The sequence below is a fragment of the Acomys russatus genome, chromosome 1 (genome assembly GCF_903995435.1).
Source record: "Acomys russatus chromosome 1, mAcoRus1.1, whole genome shotgun sequence".
In the NCBI taxonomy this organism is placed as follows: domain Eukaryota; kingdom Metazoa; phylum Chordata; class Mammalia; order Rodentia; family Muridae; genus Acomys; species Acomys russatus.
In genome coordinates this window covers 108561278-108584331 of record NC_067137.1, presented here as the reverse complement: position 1 = coordinate 108584331, position 23054 = coordinate 108561278, and the positions used below count along the sequence as shown (strand labels likewise).

The 23054-nt window shown below is 46.5% G+C and overlaps 1 protein-coding gene across 4 annotated transcripts in view; it reads right to left on the bottom strand.

Annotated features, from left to right (window-relative positions):
• Positions 1-4323: 4323 nt before the first annotated feature.
• Positions 4324-23054, bottom strand: part of Tdp1 (tyrosyl-DNA phosphodiesterase 1) — a 75589-nt gene continuing 56858 nt past the window's right edge. For 2 of the 4 annotated variants that reach the window (XM_051150419.1, XM_051150434.1), the window contains 2 exons: positions 14179-14287; positions 5480-5613 (listed from right to left, as the gene is read on the bottom strand). In XM_051150419.1, coding sequence (XP_051006376.1) covers positions 5540-5613; positions 14179-14287 — 183 coding nt within the window. In that variant the 3' untranslated portion in view covers positions 5480-5539. Of the gene's footprint in view, positions 4342-4940; positions 5050-5479; positions 5614-14178; positions 14288-23054 lie in introns of those variants that run through there. The other 2 variants (XM_051150428.1, XM_051150422.1) reach the window with 2 other exon arrangements.

The following is a 23054-nucleotide window of genomic DNA, read 5'->3' as shown; positions in this document are numbered from 1 at the left end:
TGGCCTTGAACTCAGAGATCCACCTGCATCTGCCTCCCAAGTGTTGGGATTAAAGATGTGTGCCACCACACCAGACAAGAGACGTTTTTTTAAATGGTTCAGTCAGATGGTCTGTTTTCCCGAACACACCAAATGCTCTTCTGCAGCTGTAGGTGTGCAGGGCTCTGACAGCTTCAGTTTGGTAAAGGTGCTTTTTAGCTCCTCTTTTTGCTCTAGTTAATTCTATGGATTGCCAAAATAGAGGTATTGAAAACCACCAGCTAGGCCAGGGTGGTGGTGGTGGTGGTGGTGTATGCCTTTAATCCTAGCACTTGGGAGGCAGAAGCAGGCGGATCTCTGAGTTCAAGGCCAGCTTGGTCTACAGAGTGAATTATAGGACAGCCAAGGCTGCACAGATAAACCCTGTCTTGAAAAACAAGGAGGAGGAAGAGGAGAAGAAAAAGGAGGAGGAGAAAGAAGAAGATCATCATCATCAACAACAACAAGAAAACCACCACCACCACCACCACCACCACCACCACCACCACCACCACCACCACAACAACAACAAGAGAACCCCAGTTATCACTGTGTCATTTCAAGCACTTGGAAGCAGTAAGGAAATATACGCTTACTATATCCTCTTCATGCAGTGGTCTTTGGTTTATACAGGATGCCTTGTAGAGAATGCTATACAATACTAACCCGGTCACAACAGTCTTCTCTTGCCTGACATTTGCACAATACCATTTCCAATCCATCTGCTCTTAACCTGTTGCTCTTTACATATTTAGGTCCTCACCTCTACTTTCTCCTTCACTAGCCATCAATTCATTGCTGCCTCTTGTCCCAGCCGATCAGCATGTTGACCTCAGCAGCTCCCAAGGCTGAGCCTGGAGGCAAGCCTTCCCATGAACAAAGGCCCTGCTCAGGGTATCCAAAGGCCCCGTGGCCCTGGCAGCAGCTGTGACTCTTCAATGTACCCATGTTCCAGAAGCAAGCGGGGTTCAGCAGTCTGGAAGCAGGGCTATGGACGAGTGTTGGCTTTCAGGAGGCGTGGGTTTCCTTTTCCGAGCTGGTTGCTATGGTCTAAGAACTCTAGAGGCTGCCTAGCCCAGGCTTGCTTACCACCGGAGGACATAATGGAGTTTTTGTCACTGCTCAGGGTTCCATTCCATCTGTCCTTAGAATCCTCCAGGTATCAGCCCCACTTTTACAGATGAGAACAGGAGGATGCGGGCATTAGAACGTGCCTGAGGTCTCAACAGCTTGGAGGGACAGAACTAGACAATTCTAATGAGTCCCCAATGCCTTGAAGCTGAGTCACCCTCCCGGGTGCCAACTCTCAAGCCTTAACCAGGGTGGCCGTCTACTCAGGGTGGGTGAGCCAGCAAACCTAGAAAGGAATACATTTGACATAGAATCCTGTAAACACTCAGGTATGTAAATAAAAACCAAACACAACTAACCACCCTGTCTGTGTTATATACAAGTAATTTTTTTTTTTTTTAACTCTATTTCATCCAAAAGTGCTGGCTTCACACTGACTTGATGAACAGGAATTTCACAGTTCACTATGGGTTGCTACCCTCAGTTTGAAACATTAGTTCCAGATCACTCAGGTTATAATGGCTTATCATCATGGTGGACTCTCTGGCTCCGGCACCCTCGCTGAATCTCAGTTAAAGTCTCTCTTACGGCTGGAGACTCATCAGCCCTGTTTCTGTAACTATGGAAGAACCCTGACCCATGAATCCTTTCATTAAAATATTGAAAAAAGGTTACAGAATGGCGGCTGATTGTAAAGACTGCTAAATTGTAGCAAACTCAATTATCTGAACACAATCAGCATTCAGTTGTCAGGATTTCTAAAGAACCTAGGAACAGACAGCCATGCACATACTGTGACATCATCTGTGTCCTTGGGCACAGAAAGGGACATGTGCTGGCTAGGCCAGGGCGTATCCATCACCCGAGATGAGGTGCAGCTCGTTCACTAGCTAACTGGGTGACCTTGAACCCCTCTAATTCACTGAGGAGAATCTCATCTGTGCTGCAGTATGGAGCTGTCTATAGAGTCAGGCCCAATCAAACCGACCCCCACACAACAAATGCCTCATGCCACCATTTCTCCTGTACTGTTTCATCCTCAGCATCTTCTTGTGAGTATGAAAAGGAGTTTGTTTCCCTTTTTATAACTAGTGAGAGCTCTTTGAAAACGTTGCTAGAAGGTGAACAGGAGACAGTGCTTTGTCAGGCTAGTCTCAATGGAGCAAAGTCTAAAGGGAAGGACTCCTTTCATGCACTAGCTGGGCTCTGCTTTGAGACAGACTGCTTCGAACACCATAGAACACTGGACTTAGGTTATGTTGAAGCTTTGGAGGTTTTTGCCGCCATTTGCATGCCATTGAGTTTACCTAATTGCCTGAGCTGCGTCTTGCTCTCTCTAGCATGTAGCATCTGGGCCGATTTTTCCTACCTTGTACTTTGCTCTAGAAAGTAAGCAGAAACAGCAGGCTTCAGTCAGAGAATATACCAGAATAAACTCAACTGTGCAGTTTTCCGGCTTCCACACTCTGACCAGAAAGGAGCCCACTCGGCAGGAAGCTGGGGCTGGCTTAAGTTATTCAGCAACTCAGGCCTGCATACTAATGTGGCATTTAGTGTTTGGGTTTATGTACTGCTAGTTGGTTCTGTCATGCCAACCATAATTTGTTATTACAGTGGATGGAAGCACACAGTCTTGTATAGTTACATCTCATGTATACAAAGTCTGGCCCTGGCTAGAGCACGGAACACCTGTCACTGTTGCTGACTGGCCCAAAACAGGGTGCGGGAGCTACACTGTCTGGGTTCAAATCCCGGCTATGTGATTTTGGATGAACAATCTGCTTGCTTTTTTTTTTTTTTTTCCTTTGCTTATAATGAAAATCAGAGAGCTTCTTTGATAAGGTCATTAGGAAGACTGGATGAAAGAAACACAGGCAACAGTTCTGGGAAGTCAGGATTCAGTGGCTGGCAAAGCTCAGGGTGCAGTGGGCACACCTGGGCTCAGATGACCACCACTCCATGCTGGGTCACTACAGGCATTTCCAAGGAGCAAACAGCACGTGTGTGAATCTTATATGAGCAATGCTTCTAAATCATAGCATACTAGTTGACAGAAATATAAAAAGAAACAGCAGTTAAGTACAGCTTCCTGTGAGTTAAAATAAAGCCGCATTTAAAAGAAAAAAAAAATGGTAGTTTGCAGTACTCTCTTGTCTGAGACTATTGCTTAGAACAAGCCACTAGGATAATTTCCAAAAACTAGTGTAATTGGATCTAACTTATGCATACTGTGCTCTTAGTATACAGTCAATAGAACTTTAGGGTCATCCCTACACTACAGTTCAGCTATATGATCCAGTTAAGCTAAGTGATTGACTTGTGTCATTTTGCAATCCGTATCAGTCCATCAATGTAACTGCCATCCTATAAATATAAATAAAGAATGCCTATGCAAACCTGCATTTCCAGCTGTTCTTCAAGGTATGTGTTCTCAAGTTCTTTCTTGAGTTCTTAAGGAAGCCATTATAGCTATAATTCTTTGGTAATGAAAGTCGAATGCACTCTCCTAATCTGAACTAAAAACCATCTACAGAAATGCAGCAGGGGTTAGGAGCATGGCTGATCTTGTGGAGGACTGGAAGCCAGTTCCCAGCAGCCATGCCAGGCAGCTCACAGCCTCCTGTAACTCCACCTCCAAGGACTCCAGTGTCCTCTTCTGACCTCCACAGGTACCCGTACACATGTGACATACTTACACAGACACATAAATAAAAATAAACCTTAAAAAAAACCCCACCTAGATCATTCAGAAATGGCTTCCTAATTAGTGAGAGTACTGTTATCTTAGAAAATCAATTTTTTGTGAAGAAAGAAAGACATGGCAAAAATCAATCCAAGATTCCAAGCACACCGAGCCTTATACATAAATCATACCCACTTGAAAGCCATACAACATTAAAATTTCTATTCAGGGAAACCCTCTAACATCTACTGCAGGAGAGGAAAGCGGAGCTTGCTCCGTGTGGCATGGTGTGGTACGGAGTGTGTGAGCTTCCTTGGCGGTAGAACTGAGTTTGCGCCACGGCTTCCTGTGGGATATCCTGCTATTAACTCCCTTGGAGTGTAGGCTCCTCGCTTGTAGAGTGGGGCTTTAGCACAGGAAATAGAGGGGACCTCAGGAACCACAGTCAGTTTCTGTATGTGGAAAAGCAGCCTCCCGAGCTGTGGTTCCTTGCGTTCACGTGTGGGACACTCCCTGATTGGTCTGCTGGCAACAGAGCCTGGCTGTTTCACATGGTGCTGAGTCCTCAGCTGGGAGAGGAAGTCACCATACAGTGCTTCTGAGAGACTTCAAGGAGAGAGAAGGTGGGAACAAAACTCAGAAGGGGCCATTCAGCTTCACTCAGAGGCTGCTCCAGCTGAGGAAGCTGAGCAGAAAACTGAATAATGAAGCATTATTTCCTCAGAAACACCAGCAGCTATGGGACATCGTTGATCGTTTTTTGCAACCTCCATATTCTCACTTATTCATTATTTCCTATGTGTCTTAGCAACGGTGTCTGGAAAGCACATAGGGCGTGGCTGAGACCTGTTCTTTGCAGAGCCCAGGCTCCTGAGAGGGGCACAGGTTTGCAGACACTTGGAGCGCAGACCTCTTGGGTGTGGATGGCCTCTGATGTTGCCACTGTGCTTGTTTGCAGGCCACTCTCTACTAAGCAGGCCTTCGGGCCCTGCTGCTCTAGAGGAGTGACTAGGGGACCAGCCTATGCCAAGCAGACAAAGCAAGTTGGGGACTTGAGGATCAGCATAATGACTGCAGAGCAGGGCAGCAGCCTCACACCTTTCTCAGCCTGCGCGCACGCTGTGCACTGGAGGCCCAGGCCCCACCTTCCAGGTGCTGGCAGAGACTTCCTGCAGCAGTACTACCACCCCATTAGTCTTGCAGCTGGAGGACCAATGCACAGGGATCGGAGGTATCCTGGCAGAGGTTTCCAGCCTCCTTCAATGGTAGGTTGATTCCTGGGGTCCAGAAAGATTGAATATTGTGAGGGTGGAGAGAACTAATGATCCTGCTCTTTCCCTGAGCAGATGAAGGAAGGAAGTCTCTGGACAGACAGTGGAAACACCCAATACAGAGTCAAGCTCTGTTTTAGAAAGCTGCCTCCATCACTGAACCTCAAACTCACCACTTGGGTTAGGCTGGCTAGCGAAACTCAGAGATCCCATTGCTCACACTGGGTTACAGGTGCACCCCCACCATGCATGCTTGCTGGGGACTGGTAATTTCATTCAGGGCACAAACACACTTTGAAATTCTATGAAGTTTAATAGCTTGATTTCAAGGACATAAGAAAGTGAATTAAGAAAATAACACCTCTTTTTAAATAAGAATGTTGACAATGACCATCAGACACATAACCAAGATTGGCTTTTGCAAAGAGGTTTGGTGCTCACTCAGTACAAACAAGAACATCTAATATCTTACATTCAAATTTCACATCACTTCGTCTCAGGAGGGCACCCACATGTTCCCATGGGTATCAGGTGCTTTGACATAAGGAATGTTCCAAATCCATGGCCGATCTGGGGAGAAAGCAAATCACATCTCATTGATTTGGACAGTGCAACAGAACACATCTACTCACCTCCTGGGATCAAAGCATTGATCAAAGCTCAGCTCTCCATGCTGTGAAGAATATTTTCGGAGTCAGCCCCAATGATACCGTCTGCAGACAATGGCTTCTGTAAAGGTTCCTGTGAGAACCGAGGGACAGATGTGCAGGCCAGGCAGCAAACCGCAGGGACCCTGCCACTCACACTGCGGTTACAGGTGCATGCCACCATGGGTATTTTTGTGTGGTTGCTGGGGTCTGAACTCAGGTCCTCTTGCTTGCGCAGCAAACACAGAGCCATCCCCCCAGTCCTTTCCTTCTTTTAGGAGCTGAAGAAAGTGCAACACCAGCTGGTTTGTGTCTGCTCTCATCTGGTCACATATAACCAAGAGGCCTTGGGTCATATGCTTAAGTTTTTGTTGTATTGTTATATTAAAGGTCAGTGATCGACAGGACAAGATTTCTACAAATGACTGAAGACCAGTGTCACAGAGCAGCAGGTCTGGGCCTGTCCTCTGGCAAGAAGACCTGTGAGCCTCCTAACACAATGAGAATGTTCACTAAACCGGGCTCCTCCCTCCTCCCTCCCTTTAATCAATCTCTCTCTCTCTCTCTCTCTCTCTCTCTCTCTCTCTTTCTCTCTCTCTCTCTCTCCCCCTCCCCCCTCTCTCTCCACACATACATTGGCCTGAGGTTGGCATTATAAGTCTTCTTCCATCACTTTCCACCTTACTCATTGAGGCAGGGTCTCTCAGTTGAACCCAGTGCTCATCAGTACAGCTAGTCTGACTGGCCAGCTTATGTGGCAATCCCAGTCTGACCACTGGAATGGCAAGTGGGCCACCATGTCCACCTGACAGTTATATGGGTTCTGGGGATTCAAACTCCAGCCTGCATATTTGTGTGACTAGTGCTTAAACTGCTAATGACCCATCTCCCCAGTCTCATCAACTGGTGTTTAAATGACAACTAAGAACTTGAACAAACCATGCTCACAACACATGGCTAGAGTCCCACCATTTCAAAAGGACCATGACATAGGTGTGACACATCACAGGTTATGAGGAAGTCCCTATCATTGGCTCTGTAAGTATGACAGACAGATGGACTTCTAGGGTCACAGGAGGACAGCTAGCCAGTGACCCAGAGCTACACACTCGACTTTGTGCTGCGTCACCTCAGAGTAATCATGCCAACAGAAGGAGTTCGGATTATGGCAACAAATTATCTTAACATCCTTGTTGTCTCTGGCCTTGAAAGCATGGAAACAAACCCCTTCTTGTTAACTCACCAAGCTTGCTAGAGGGTGATAACCCCCAGGGCCTGTTGTACAGGTTTGTTTTCTAAAAGGCTGGGGACCGATGGCCTTGGACCCAACTTCCCCAACCCCCTATCTGCGGTCCTGTTCTTCTCCTTTGGAAATATCACCTTCTGTGCCTGGATCCATTACATAGCCATCTTCCCCACGTCTTGCCCTGTGGGGTGACACCGTCCTGCTTCATTCCCAAGGCAGAGGCCATGAGTACTTCACAATGATGCCTGGCATGATGCTGACTTATTAACCAGTCGGTAACTTCAAGATTAGCTATATTTACTCCTCTACTTCGTCTCAGGCAATAGTGACCCAGGAAGCTCCCTGTTAGCAGATCTCCCACAGCTCTGCTCTATAAATGAGCAGAGTGCCAGGACCCTTGGGCGGAACACTTCCTATGCTACCTGACAGGTCTGCCACCTCTTGGAGAGACAGAAAAAGAGCCAAGGGAAAAAGAGGGTGGCTGTGACTCTATTGTACCTTTGTACCCATGACTACTGAAAACTCCCATTAACACTCACTGGCTTGGAGGAAACTTGTTTTAAGCAATCCTCTTAAATCTTCTAAAAGCCTCTCAAAAGATGGCATGCTTGTAACCTACTCACACATGCATTCAGAATAGCTGTTCAGTGTGGACTAGATGCCAGGGCATTTGCGAGGTACTGTAGATAGAAAAGAGGCGAGCCAGACATGCCAGCCTCACTGAGGGAACTCACAGTCCAATGTGTGAGACTGAAAGTGAGTGGCCACATGTAACTATCACCTTGTCTGTGGTTGGCTCCCTAGCCTGGTTGGGGAGAACCTCCCTGGACAGCCTATTAAAGTAAGGTGATCTTTGCAGGTCCCAGCCCAGAAAGCTTGACTCAGTGGGTCTGGGCTGGGTCTGGCAATGTGCATTTGGATGGAGTTCCAAAGCTGATCTCAACCCAGGCAGAGGTTAGGATACAGGATGAAAGAAATGGGATACTGTTTTTGCTTTTGTTTTTTTTTTTCTGGAATATAATGGAAACAGCAAAGGAACATGACCAGGTCTGCAGATAGGGATGTAGGATGTAGGACTTCTTGTAGTTGGAAGAGACCAGGAAGATGAACAGTCTGAGAAGAACAAGGAAGCCTATGCTAAGGGTTAGCACAGCTGGAAGGCTGGGGTTGACAGCCTGCAGATTCCATACTTTGTATTTCTACCTCACCTGCCCTTGGCTTCTCTGCTAACTCCAAACTTAGTGGGGTGTTCAAGTTTGTGTTAAGTATGGAAGGGTGAAGCCAGTCTGCCTGTGTGCAGCCTTTACCAAGCTAACCTGAGTGTCCCGGGTTCCTTGTTGGGAAATTGGGTTTTGTACTACAGTAGTGCTAGCATCTGGCAGCTCCACTAATCTTCCTCTAGGTTGCTTAGCAACCTCTGATGTCATCACTTGCTGCTGGCCAGTTGTGCACCAAATATAAAAAGGACCAACCCACCTCCTCCCTCCCTCTTCCTCTTCCCCCCTCCTTTCTCCCCCTTGCACTCTCTCTATCAGTCTCTCTATCCCCTGGAGTGCCCCTCCCCCTTCTTCCTCTCCCCACGCTTCTACAATAAGTCTCTCCATATCAGAACTGTTGTGTCTTTCCTTATTTTTAATGATAACAAGTAGTTCTGTTAGGGGTTATGAAAATACAATGAATTAAATTGTGTCAAAATTTCACATCAGCTCTTGGTATATTAGAAGTACTCAGGTAGTGACGGCACTACATAGTGATTAAAAAAAAATCACTTAAAAAAATCAACAGCGGCTATAGCTTTTAGGATTGATGGTTCTGAAATTGCTTAGAGGATATATGTACTATGTATGTGCTGAATCTGAATGTGGTACCTCAGGTGCCACATAGGCTGCCAAGACCTCTTCTACTCAGTATTTACAACTATAGCTTATCAGCCTTTCCCAGCCACTGAAATTAATATATACGTATATATCATGCTAATGAGAGATCACATATAATGTGGGAGACACCAATTGGATCATTCAAAGTTAACAACAGTTGTGAAAGGATCAGTCAGTATCACGTGCCTCCTGATGTGAGGCATCAAGATGAACAAAATATGCTTTGCTGGTTTTCTTGGCAAACATATTCTGCCTGGACCTCGTGAAGAAGAAACAGTGGGCAAACCCAGCATCAGATGCGTCTCGTGGCTTACTAAGTAACTAGCCAATGCTCTGCAAAGTGTCAGTGTCACAAAATACACACAACTGTGGACCCGCCCCCATCAGTGGCGGCTAAAGGCAGGATAGATGACACCGCAGATGACCTGGGTGTTCTTGTTTGCTCTAAGAAGTGTGAATGCACTCCCCACAAGAAAAGCAAGACTCCATATATACTGTTGCCCTGAGAATGACACTATGCTTATGGGATAAAATATACACTGAAATGCTTAGGGGCCAAAGATCTTATATCTTCAAATGTGTGAGGAAGGATGCAAATGGAGTAAAATACCGATGGGTTGAACTCTGACGGGAGGCACAAGGGAATTCCTGAACTCTCCCTGTGCTTTTTTGTGCACTTACAATGATGTCAAATTTTTGAAAGAAAATTACTATATATGGGTAACCTTGTATCATTTTTTAAACAGAGAGGGATAGTAGAACACAGATGCTATGGAGGGGAAAGGGGAAAAGTGGAGGGCGGCTTAACTATAGTGGAGAAGAGAAGGCAAGACAGAGGGAGAGGGAGGAAGGAAAGGTAACAGCACTAAGGGTGTTTGACTGAACTAGGGAGTTACATTATTTTATAAGCTTACTTAAATTACCAAAAAGTTATATACATGTGTGTACATGTATGTCTAATATACAGTTTATATATGAAAGACACACATATACACATACACACTCATAAATAAATACACAGTCATACACACACATATACACACACACTGTTCAAATTGAGTTATCTGACATAGAGTGATAATAGTCCCTCCAGGAGTCATAGGCTACCTAACAAAAACCCCAGTGCCAAGCAAAAGACATTATCCTTTGATCCTCTGAGTTATTGCTGCTGGCGGGGGTTGGGGAAGGAGGTCCAAGAGATCTCCAAAACAGTACAGGCAATGGCTGAGGGAGGGAAGGAGGGAGGAAGAGTCGGTTTTCTCTAGGGACAAGCTCCCCTGAGAGCTTCCTTAATCCTATGTGGTTATCATTAAACATAATGTACACCAAGCAACACTAACTAGATTCAGTAGGGAGTGTGTGTGTGTGTGTGTGTGTGTGTGTGTGTGTGTGCACGCACATGTACATGTGTGTGCTTATGTGTAACAGTAACAATTACAGAAGACATCATGAATTTAGAGGGTTTAGGGGGGCATGGGAAGAATTTGAGGGGAAGACGGAGGGGTAGAAATGAGGTAAGTATAATGTACTCATGCATGAAATTCTCAAAATATTAAAAACAAAATAAAACAAGCTACTACTAGAACATAAAGAGTGTCGTTGAAGCTCCTTTGAATACTTACTTACATCTTAAAAGTGAGACACGCTAATCTTACCACTAAGCTTGCTTCTCTTTCTTCTTTTTCTTTGTTCCTTCCAGTGTTGAGGATCCCGGCCCAGGGTCTCATGCACACACTCTAACACTGTCTCTGGATTTCAACACTAATTAGGTCCAACTATGACAGGCTTTCCGCTAACCTTACCGTACTTTACTCTCTTAAAATATGATGCAAAAAATAGCTGCTTAAAAGAAAGGAGAACATAGCAGCTACCCTTGGGGTCAGTACAGTGACCTGTTTTGTATGCTCTTCAAACTAAGGCCATCAATTGGACAAATGGAACTACCATGTTAAGGGGACAGCAATTTCACTCCCAAAGAGCTATGGGTTCCCTTTTACACACATCCTTGCCAGCACTTGTTATTCTGCACTGCTGGTGGGAATAAACTAGCCCAGACACTGTGGATATCAGTACAGAGCTGTCTAAGATCACAAAGAGGCCGACCACACGATCTAGCTACACTGCTCCTGGCTGATTTTCCCAAAGGACTCCAAGCACACATCGCAGAGACGTGCACACTGTGACACTGTTGCAGTACTCACAGGAGCTCAATTACAGAACCAGCCCGCTCCCTAAGCAGAGGAGTGGGTCCAGAGAACGTTACGTGTGTATAACAGAAAAGACTCCAGTCACAAACAAGAATGAGGTCATGCTGACTGCAGGCAAGGGAATGCAACTGGAGCGAGGGACTCAGATCAAGAGAATCAAGCCAGTCGCAGAAAGGCAAATATGCTTTCTTTCATTTGGCTCCTACATTTTTATATACTCACATAAAATCACTCATGTATACATTCCAGGAAGGGAAGGGAGAAATGAAGCAGTCTAGGGACACAAAAGGGACTAACGGGAGTGGGGAGGGATGAGGAGGGGGACGGTATGGGAGAATATGTTCAACATAAAGTACATAGCTGTATGAAAATTTAAAAACCTGCAGAGCTGGGTATGTGGCTCAGTAGCAGAATGCTCGCCACACAGGTGCTGGCCCTGGGTTCCAACCCCAGCACAGGAAGGCGGGAATAACAAACAAACCAACCCCACCATTCCCGTTATTAAAATGGATCTGTCCTTACACCTAAACGTGATGAAGGCAAGGACACAAGCCTATGTGCCTCACCCATATACTTTACACGCTGTGCCTGCACACAGTAGGCACAGACTTCAAGTGCTGTGCCTGCACAGAGTAGGCTCTTGATATCATGTATCTGTAGAAAACTGTCAACTACCACTCGAAGCACCCCAGGAGCTGAGCCTTAATTTCTGTCAATTTGTCTGATCATTTTCTTTGTTCCAAGATAGTACCTGGCTGAGCTTTCGCAGTGGGATATTCCTACGCTAAGCTTTTTGTGTGGACCTCTGATTTAAAAAAAAAAAAAAAAAACCCAAAAAAACAGAATGAGACCTTGCATGTGTTGCCATGGTTCAAAAATCGCTTTAAGAAATGAAGTGCTTTTGAAATGTTCTTAACTACGCATTTTCCTCTGCTTTGGTAAAACACTTCTGGACGGGCCACAGAGTTTTATAGAACATAGGCTGTAATTGAAAGGTAGCATCTGAATTACTGGTATTATTCTACATACTGCTGAAGGAATGCAGACAAAATAATACTGATAAAATACAACCTTCCAATTTCTTTTATATGTACCTTTTAAAGAAAATGCCTAAGAAGCAAAACCTCAACACAACGCCCGAAGGCCCTCTGCTTGCTGGTCGAAGATTTGACTCTACAGTTTCGGATAACACCGCCCACTGGTAAACTTCCGGGCTGTTGCGGATGCTCATCCTACTTGAGGAGAAGGGACTTGAGGACATTTCAGGGCTTGTGATCTCTCCCATTCGTGTTTCCCACTGCGAGGACTCCTGTCTGGGGCAAGCATCCAACCATGGCTAGGGAGGGCTCAGGGTCCCATCCTAGGAGGCGGGGCCCAAGGATACTGTCCTAGCTCCTCCTCCTCTGGAACTTGACTTAAAAGAGGAGGATCCTGAAGAACAGAGAAAGCAAGGAAAGCCAGAGGTGAAGGGGACTGACCCGCAAAGGCTACAGACTCAAAAGCCACAGCTCAGCGGACAGGGGAAGGGGCTCACCCTAGCTCTCTGTCCTATGTGCTGCGCTCTAAACTAGGCCTTACAATAAGAACAGCTACGGTAAATCCGGCCGATGTTAAGACTGCCGGCTGGGCTCCGCACTGTGGTAAAAACTCAACAGACTCCACCTCAGTTAGTCTTTTCAACGGCCTCCGTAGGAGGGGCTGGTATCCCCAATTTGCAGACAGACACAAGCCTAAACTCAATGAATTGCCCACGGCTACTTCATAAGCAAGACAGATGGCACATAAATAAGTTATTTTAAATCATGGCCTCCCTTTTCACATTTTAGTTTTGGCGGAGACTACGGTGAAATTTCACATTCTGTGGAATTCTGGTTAAACTCTATGTAACCCTGCTGCTAGAATGAATATGCATACCATACAAACTCTCAAAGCTCAACAGAAGAGCCAGGCCTTGTGATTGTGTCAACATCTAGACAGGGGTAATGCCACTTGTAGGCTGCATGCTGGCACACTAGCTTGCAGGATACAGGCCTTTGTCCCTATCTGTCAACACAATCTTAAGAAATGGGCTCACCAGACGGGGAAGTTTTGGGGGAAGCCCCAAAGGGTCACTGTGGGTGGGGAATTTGGCAGAACCCAGTTGGCCATTCTGGGAGAAGACAGGCCGCACTGACTCCACCTGGGAACTGAAGACTTCGGACTATTAATGGGGTGATGCCATTAAACCCTTCCCACCAGAAAATAGTCTCTGTGAGGATGGTACAAGCTGCCCAGTGATAAAGCCTGTGAGGACAGTCCTCCTGGGATGATGCCTGGCCTGGGGGATGTCTGACCCTGTGGATCAGTGGTTCTCAGCCTTCCTAATGCTGCGACCCTTTCATATAGTTCCTCATGCTGCGGTGACCCCCGACCATAAGATTGTTTCACTGTTACTTCATAAGTATAATTTGATTAGTTTTGTGACTCATATGTGATACGCAGGGTATCCGATACGTGAGCGTCAGGCTGACAAGCACTGCTGTAGACAGCCCTATGGACTGGTCACTGGGAAGTACACTTGGTCACTGCCTCTAGGAAAGCCAGAGCCCAGTGCATCAGATTTCAAAGAGTGGCCTGCTGACTTCTCCTGGGGGTGTCTGTGAATCAAACTGATTTCTTAGTGACACATGGCGCCATGTGTTATCCTCACTTTGATGCGTGCAGAGGCTAGGTATGAGTGACATCACAACAGACTGAGTGACAGCAGCTGAGAGGGTGCAGCACTCAGCTTTCAAGCTGCACAATAAAGATGCTTTTGAAAACATGAAATGACACCACCTCCCTCTCTAATTTTGTTCTTTACTTCTGAAACTGGCCATAAAACATAATTTTAAATCTAATAAATCAATGTATATTTAAGCATTTTCCAGCTTTGTTTTTTTTTTTATAGTAAATGACTATATATATATATAAAACACATAAATTATGAGTTTTGATAACTGAGAGCAAATGGGTTCTAAGAGCAAGTGGCTTGAGTGGCTCCAGATAGGAGGAAGTAAGAACCGTCTGCCAGTCTGAGCTTCCACGAGCCAGGCTCGCAGGGAGACCAGGGGCACCTCCGGGGTTGCTGACTTGGACTGCGGCACACTGGTCTGCAGCTCCTTTTGTTGGTGTCTCACCTTTACTCCCGTAGAGCTCTGGGGGCAGGTCGTAGGGCACAGGAAAGGAGGTCATCGGCTCACAGCTGCTGGAGAAGAACTTCTGTTTCACTTTGAAGGTGTCCAGGCCCTGCAGACACACAGAGGGAGCCCATCAACTGAATCTTGTGTTCTAAAATAGCCAGAAGATGCTAAGAGGTAATTTATCTTTATGATATTTCCAGGAATACTGAGTGATTTCAGAGCTGTTTCCAGTGTTGGATAGAAATGTCTGTTCTATAACTCCTCCCTCCAAATTATTTTCTTCTGTAACTCTGAGAAAGGCTATATGTAAGAGCGAGGTGAAATCCAGTGAGTTTAATGAAGGACACAGAGGAAACAAAAGGAACAGTGCTGGGTGTGAGTGAGCCTGTTTCAAACAAGTACCATGCCGCTGGCAGGGGGTTTTCAGGAGTCCCTGGATGAAAACATCTCAGAATATTTTCAATATTGCTATAGTAACAGGTGATGACCACAAAAAGTCTACCCAGTTAAAACAAGAATAATGAGCACGCGCAGCACAACAAATCACACAGCTATGACACGATGACGTCATCGACCCAGTGTCCATTAACATAAAGCTAGAACTGTACCCATCCAGAACACATGTGAACGTACAATAAGCCCTGCCCTACAACCTGCCCCTTACAATCTCCTTTGCAGTCCCCTTGGGCAGTCCAAGATCCCAAGCTCCTATAGAAGCCAACAATCCTTTGTTCCTGGAAAACTTGGGAACTTTTGGTTAGGAGACTATCTAGGTCCTTACTGTTGGATGTGAGCCTGTCTCGGAGTCCCCACTGGATCACACGTAAGGACCTGAGTTTGACAGACTAGCAAGCTTCCCTTCTGGGTTAGGCATGTGTAGGCATAAGGTTATTGTGTAATTCAAATGCTGATTTCTGTACCCCCATATCTGGTGGCAAGCCTTGTTCTAAGATTATCCTGTCTCAATGCTGTATAAACTCTGCTCCCCAGTTGTCCCCTTGTATGCCAATAAGGCACCCACAGCCAATTGCTGAGCAGCGGAGAGAATAGGCTGGACTTTCTGCCAGGCAGGGGAAGAGGAGTTAGAGAAGGAAATAGGGGATTCAGCCAAGGGATCAGTGATGGGAGAGGGTCCACGAGACATTAGGAGAGGTGCTGGAGCAAGGAAAGCTACAAAGTCCAAGTATCTCTGAGAAACATTTATTAAACAAATGTAAAAGAGTCTCAATTATTTTTGTGATAGACCTTGAGAAACAAACTCAGTTTTATAAAAATAACAGTAACAGGCATGATACCAAGTCCTGGATCTATAGAAATCATTTCTGTCTCTACGGCATGCAGAGTGGGGAGAGGCACTAAACAAATACATTTATATAGACGTCTAGAAATGACTGCAGTTTGTGGTAAGTGCTGTGGAGAACAGTTTTATAGAGTACTACAGGACAACAGTGGCCTGCTGTAGCCTTAGTGGTGACGTCACCTTAGTGGTGACGGCCAGTGGACGCCTTCCTCCAAAGACGGAGACTGTGGTTTAACTGAAAGATGAGTAAGGTCTGCAGAGGATAATGGTGCAGGTCGGGGGACAGTATCCACAGAGGCCCAGAGTGGCTAAGGCCTGCCATGTTCTGGGAACTAAGAAAGATGGTCAGGCAGCTACTTATTAAGTCTCAACTTCTTCATTTGCCAAAGGAGGTGGCTATTCATCATCTTAATGTTTGTCCTTGTTTGATTTCTATTCTATAAAGACCACGGCCAGGTTACTTGGGAGGAAAGGGTTTATTTCATCCATTAGCCTACAGTTCGTCATGAAGTGAGTCATGGCAGGAAGTTGGAGGCAGGGACTTCAGTAGAGACCAAGGGTGAATGCCGTTCACTGGCTTGTTTGCCATGGCTTGCTCAGCTTTTTCTTATATACCCCAGGACCACCTGCCCAGAAGTTGTACCCCTCACTGTGGGCTGGACCCTCCCTCATCAATCATGAATCAGGAAATGCCCCTATAGACTTGCCTACTGGCTAATCTGATGGAGGCATTTTCTCATTCTCTCTTCCTAGATGACTGCAGCTGTGTCAGATCGACTAAAAAAACCAAACCAAACCAAACCATACGTGCAGTGTTTCAACCTTAAGTCACTAGGACAAGTCCTGCTGCATAGCAGGTATGCAAAAAAAACACTGAGCTGCAGGCATGAGATGAAAGTGCCTGCCCTGCTTGCTTTATTGGCTTCTGTATAACGGCAGCTGTGGTAACACTTGGGCAAGTGTCTTGTGCACATTAAGAACCACAGAAGAGGGCTGGATGGAGATGCGGCTATGCGGTAGAGACCTTTCTTAATATGCATACTTCCCTGGGTTCAATCCCCAGCACTGCAGGAAAACAAAGCACAAGGATCTGAAGGCAGGTATGAGGTTATAGCAGTGGCAACGAGGCCAACTGATGCGCCAAAGGCATTGTGTGACACAGGCCTGGCACAAACACCAGGCCAAAAAAACCAAAACCAATCCCCAAAAAAGCAACCCTCCCCCTAAAAAAAAAAACAAACGAAAAGCGGAAGAATGACTCACTTCTGTGGCAGGCTATGGAAAGGCTTTGTAGAAAATAGCACTTTAGTTGGGTTTTTAAAACTTGGGTATAATTCTGACAAACAGAGCAAAGGCAGGGACGAATATCAGGGGAGAGAGAAATACATCCGAGGGCAGGCTGGGAAAGCTTAGAGGAGGCACATTTCACAGTGTGGAGTGCACCGACGCGGGTGTGGGGGTTGGGTGTTAATGCTGGAGACCTTTCACAGGCCTCTAAATGAAAAGAGAGGTGGACATCTGTGCTTTGCCTCTGTTAAGCCAGGTATGTTATCTGGTTATTAGTGACTCAGGCATGAGTCAGCCTGGAGGTGTTGGGGGAGATGTCTCGTTGCTGGGAGCCCTCATGTCCATCAACTGGAGATGTTGGAGCACTGAAGATACGGCTTGACTCTTGACTAATCCCTGCCTTGGAGCAAAAACTCTCCTATGCTTGCCTTGCTCCCTGTACTTCTTTGAGCTGACTGCCCATCACTCTCACTGAAATGTACCTCAGGGATCCAGGTAGGAGTCTGACTTTCTCAGCAACGGACACTGAGGAGCTACCGAGGATCTGAAGGAGACATCTCTCTGTGGGCAGCTGGGAAGCCTGGCAATAGACTGGATTGGAGATTGCTCAGCCAGGTGATCATGAGCTCATGCAAGAGAAACAGGAAGTGGACACGGTAATGGAAGACACAAGCCGAAGGATTAGAACTGCAAAGGGCAGAGGACGAAAGCTGGAAGACAATCAAGTCCTGGAGGCTTGGGGCTAGTGGGGTAGCTGAAGATACTAAGGGCCGACACCGTCAGTCACGCATTCTCCATTCAGCAGTAGTGCTGGGCCATGTCACCACAAGCCAGCAGCTTGCCCTTTCTCAACATCTCACCTTTGAGACATTCTTGATCTGGGGGATTATTTGCAGACTATTTGTTTGCTATATGACTTTAGGTAGGTAACTTACTTTTCAGGGCCTTGGTTTTCTCATCTGGGAAATGAAGATGAGACAGCAGCATCCAACTCACGGAGCTCTGGTTACCTAACTCATGTAGCTCTAGTTAACTAACTCACAGAGCTCTGGTTAACTCATGGAGTTCTGGTTAACTCACAGAGCTCTGGTTACCTAACTCACGGGGCTCTGGTTAACTAACACAGAGCTCTGGTTAACTCACGGAGTTCTGGTTAACTCACAGAGCTCTGGTTAACTAACTCATGGAGCTCTGGTTAACTAACTCACGGAGCTCTGCTTAACTCCAGAGTTCTGGTTAACTCACTCACAGAGCTCTGATTAACTAACTCACAGAGCTCTGGTTAACTAACTCACAGAGCTCGGGTTAACTAATTCACAGAGCTCGGGTTAACTTGTGGAGCTCTGGTTAACTAACTAACTTGCGGAGTTCTGGTTAACTCGCAGAGCTCTGGTTAACTAACTCACAGAGCTCTGGTTAACTAACTCATGGAACTCTGGTTAACTAACTCACGGAGCTCGGGTTAACTCACGGAGCTCTGGCTAACTAACTCACAGAGCTCTGGTTAACTTGTGGGGCTCTGGTTAACTAACTAACTTGCAGAGTTCTGGTTAACTCGCAGAGCTCTGGTTAACTAACTCACAGAGCTCTGGTTAACTAACTCATGGAACTCTGGTTAACTAACTCACGGAGCTGTGGTTAACGTGCGGAGCTCTGGTTAACTAACTAACTCATGGAGCTCTGGTGAACTCACGGAGCTGGTGAACTCGCAGAGCTCTGGTTAACTAACTCACAGAGCTCTGGTTAACTCACGGAGCTGTGGTGAGGACGCACAAGCTCTCCAGAATGATGCTGGGCACAAGAATGAACCAGTCCAGCTGTGAGTACCCAAGGCGTGCTTTGTGACAGTGACCCCTGCTTCAAGAGGAGGAAGCAAACTTGGGGCTCGCATAGGTGTCCACAGACACCCTCCCTGTCTTTTGGATTTGTGGTCCTCTGCTCTTCCTACCAAGCAAACAGCTGGTCTCATATTTGTCACTGAGAACCAGGAAAATGTAAAATCTTGCAACTGTAAGTCTTTATCTCATAGACTCATTATTTCTAACAGTCACGAAGCCACGGGAGAGTCTTGATGCCCTTAGCCCAGTTTCGATGGCCTACATGTTCCAAGCCTGGCCTCCCTCATGTCATGTCTGACCTCAGACACAAGAATGTTTGAACCATCCACGTCTGACAAGAACCAATATACTTTTTTCTTGAATGCCATTTCTGATCCAAATTCTAGGGTATTAAAAAAAAAAGTACCACTTTTCCCTTCAATCTGCATGTCAAATTATTTGAGGCTGTCTCCTAATTATCATTATTTATATATCACAGTGGTATTGCTTGGCATTTTACAAAACAGAGGAAGGCACCCTCCCAGGCACAGATACTTAACAGTTAAGACAATGCATTCATAAAACACCAGGTGAGAGGGTGGACATGAATCACACACAACAAATTGCTGGCTTCTCTCCGCCTCAGCTGGGAGAGTGAAAGCACTGGTTATGCTGCGTTCATTTAGGCTCAGCAGTTTGACTCAATCAGAGGGAAGTCGGCTCAGCTCGCAGCCGCAGATGTGGCTTATTTTGTTAGCTGCACATGCTTATGTGGCAACCTTGAGTGTAAAACTCTGCACGAGATGTGTTTTTGTTTGTTTGTTGTTGTTGTTTATTTTCTGAGACAGGGTCTCACTGTGTAGTCCTGGCTGGCCTGGAATTTTTACGTATACCAGATTGGCCTTAAATTCACAGAGAACCAAGGTACTGGGTTTCCCTGGGTGAAACTGGGATACCAGCTGAGTTTGCCAGTAGGAGCAAGGAGGGGAGAGAACAAATAAGCCTGCTTTATCAGATGGGTTGATTGGTAAGGAAGGAAACGACAGAAAGGTGGTGGCCTGTCCCCTGTCCCCTAGATGCTTGCAGCTAAGCTCATAGCTGGGCACACCAACAGGGCTCTGGTAGCTCAAGGGTAGCCAGTGGGAGTGCAGCTTAGCGGGGAGGAGGACCAGTGTGACAGCATGGGGGTGGCCTCAAGACTGAGATCTGGCCAGAAGCCTAGAGGACTGGCCTCTGCTTTCAACTCTTTAGTGTGTGCTGCCCCCATCTCCAGCAGCAGCCTTAAGGAGTCCAAACCAAACAGAAGAGCGCCCAGGCTTGTGTCAAACCCTCTCTGCAGGCTCAGGCTTTCACTTCTCATGTGGCTCTACAAGCTTGTAACTAGATGGTCCCCACTAGACGGCAGGCTTATGTGAGTGAATTAACTGGGCCAGTCTAGGGTCCCATTCTGATCTCACTTGCAGTCCTTTATCCACCCGTCACTGTGGCTCCTATAGATCTAGGTCCCTCAGTGTTCCAACTTGGTACCCGGGAGAGTTCAGTTTCTCAGCTCTGGGGCAATGTCTCCAATGTGTTCGCTCAGTCTGGCTCCTTCCACATTATTTCAGTGGGAGGGATTCATGGGTGGAATTTAAGAGGCTACAAGAAATGTTACATGGAGCACACACCTAGCTGTGGCCTCCTGGGAAACTGTGGGAGCCCAGGTCATGGCTGGGCAGAGACAGTGTGTGGAGAGGCAGTGATGATGGAGGGCTCAGGTGCAGTGCAGTGAATTTCATTCGCTCTTCCAGCCACACCACAGTCTTAGCAGAGCCTATCAGAATGACCATAAGACCATCTGAGAAGTTATCACTTGCTCGTGATACATGCCATCTTTGAGAATAGCAACAACAAAAATAATACATATTTTAACCAAAACAGAGAAGAGAGAAGGTAGACTTGATGATCAAAGTCAAGGCTTTCTGATTTTATTCAAGGTTTTTTATTTTTGTTTGTTTTGTTTTTAATCCTGACTACAGAAAAGTATGAACCCATTGCCTCAGAAGCAAATGGGGCTCAGAACAGGCTGGACAGTTCTGTCTCAATCAAGGCAGAAACATGTTGTCTTCATCTAGCTAAAGCTGAGACCTTCTAATATAGTTTCTCATGTTGTGGTGACCCTCTAGCCATAAAATTATTTCATAACTGTAATTTTGCTACTTTATGAGTTATAATGTAAATATTTGATATGCAGGATATCTGATATGTGACCCCTGTGAAAGGGCCCCACAGGTTGAGAACCACTGTTCTAGGTCAATTATAAAATTGCCAATGTTATTCTTGTTGCAAATAAGGCTCTCCACCCACTACAGTTTTGGGGCCCTAGGAGAGCTAAGTCACATGGCCAGTTACTGACTGATGAATGACAGGTCTTGTAACAGCTGCGGGAAAGTGAAGGACCTCTAGCTACTGCCTCTGCCTGCTAGATGATACACATGCCTGTTTGCAATGCTGGTCTCAAGTCAGCATACACTTGACTGCGGTGGCTCACTGGTGAAGGACAGAAGTAGCACTGTTGGGTGCTGATGACTCGGAAATGTGGGTAGCATGGACACAGAGCTCTGCCCAGGAGGCACAAAGGAGACTGACTGAAGGGGAAGGTGGAGCTGGATGGTGTCCGTTCTGGCCAGCAGGCTGACTGCAGGACTCTGGACGAGCTAAGTCTGCAGCAATCATGGAAGAAATCACACTGAGGTACGTCTCGCTAGCACCAAACAGGGGACAGTAACAAAGATGTGACCTCTGACCTCATTTCACAACAAGCTGTGTTCTTGTCAGTAAGGTCATTATCAACACAAGAATCTTTAAGCGAGTATGCAGGGATTGATATTGCATTGCAATTTATATTGACAATTATATTGTTGAAGTTACACATACACACACTTTCCTAAGTGTGTGTGTGTGTGTGTGTGTGTGTGTGTGTAACTTCAACAAGATTGCTTCGAGCAAGCTCATTCACAGTTCAAATGCTTGTGGTGACACTCAAATATCCCCTCTGCACAGTGCCACTACACAAAGCCCAGCTGCTCAGAGAACAGTGCAGACTCCGGAAACTTAGGAAGCAGCATCTTTCTCAGGACTCCACAGGCTCACAGTGCAGCAAGGGAGTGATGATATCACCCCCCAAAGAGTAGGCTATGCAAGGAGCCCAAGTTCCAGGAAGCTGTGGGAGGCAAGTGCAAGAGCCAGAGCTGAGGCATGAAGCTGCTTTCTGAGATGGATTAGGCCTGGCTAGCAGGGAGGGCCTAGAAAGAACCATGGGCTGAGCACGGTAGAAGCAGGTGCCAGGAGGTGCTGGAGAGAGCGCTCAGAAGTTAAGAGAGCACTCGCTGCTCTTCCAGAGGACCCTGGTTTGATTCCCAGCAACTATATGATGGCTCACGATTGTCTGTAATTCTGGTTCTAGGGGAACTGACACCTTCTTCTGGCCTCCAGGAGCACCAGGCAAACACAACATACATTCAGGCAAACACTCATACGCATAAAATAATACATTAAAAAAACAATAAAGGAGCACCAGCAATGAGAGAGAAGGGGTGTGGCTTGGGCAGTCAGGAGTCATAGCCTGGAGGAGAAGAGGAGGTACACTAGCAGGCTGGATGGCCTGTTGCGGATCTGGTGGGTTGCACTAGCAGACTCGGCGTCAATAAAGACCATCTGGAGGCAGGATGAAGGGAAGCTTGCAGATGGCCCCTGGGAGGGTGGACCGAAGCAAGGGGCCTCAAGGGGAGGAAACAGAGGCTGGTGTAGAACAGCTGGCATGCCCCGGCCACAGTGGCTGCAGGGATGACCAGAGGGGACATTACCAAGCAGCACTGAGTAGTTATGAATGACAAGAACCAGTGATTAAAAGATATGGAGAGAAAGAGTCGCCACGGGTATTTCTCATGCTTCAAAGCAGGGAAGTGGGGTGACCAGTAACAGTGGTTCATTAGCAATCAGACCGTCTGGCTTGTGTCCTTTAAATGAGTAAGTTGATTTTGATGACATTTGCAAATGCCACATATCCTTAAGTACCTTCTGAATAATATAAGCGATAATCTATAATTTAGGAGTTATGTTTTATAAGATTCAGAGGTGCTGATGACTGGCTTGTGAGGCAGCCTGTCTTCCCACTGTCCAGGCAGACCCCAGCTGCCCCAGTAAGTCCTTCCCTATAACCCTCAGACCAGGAGTCCAGTCTCCTGGATTATGCCCCATCGCCATACCGCAGTCCCAGCACAAAGGAAACAATTTTTTCCCCTTGACTATAGCGTTCCATATCTCTGCAAGCCTCTGCCTGAGACTGGGTTGAGCACTCACTTCTCAAGGACTAAACTAAAGGCCGCGTCCCTCCCTACCGAATCCTTTCCCAGGTCCCCACCCGTCCAGGGACTCCTTGGATCTGGAAATGTCTCTGACCCTGTTTCTTATCACTGGCTGTACATTTT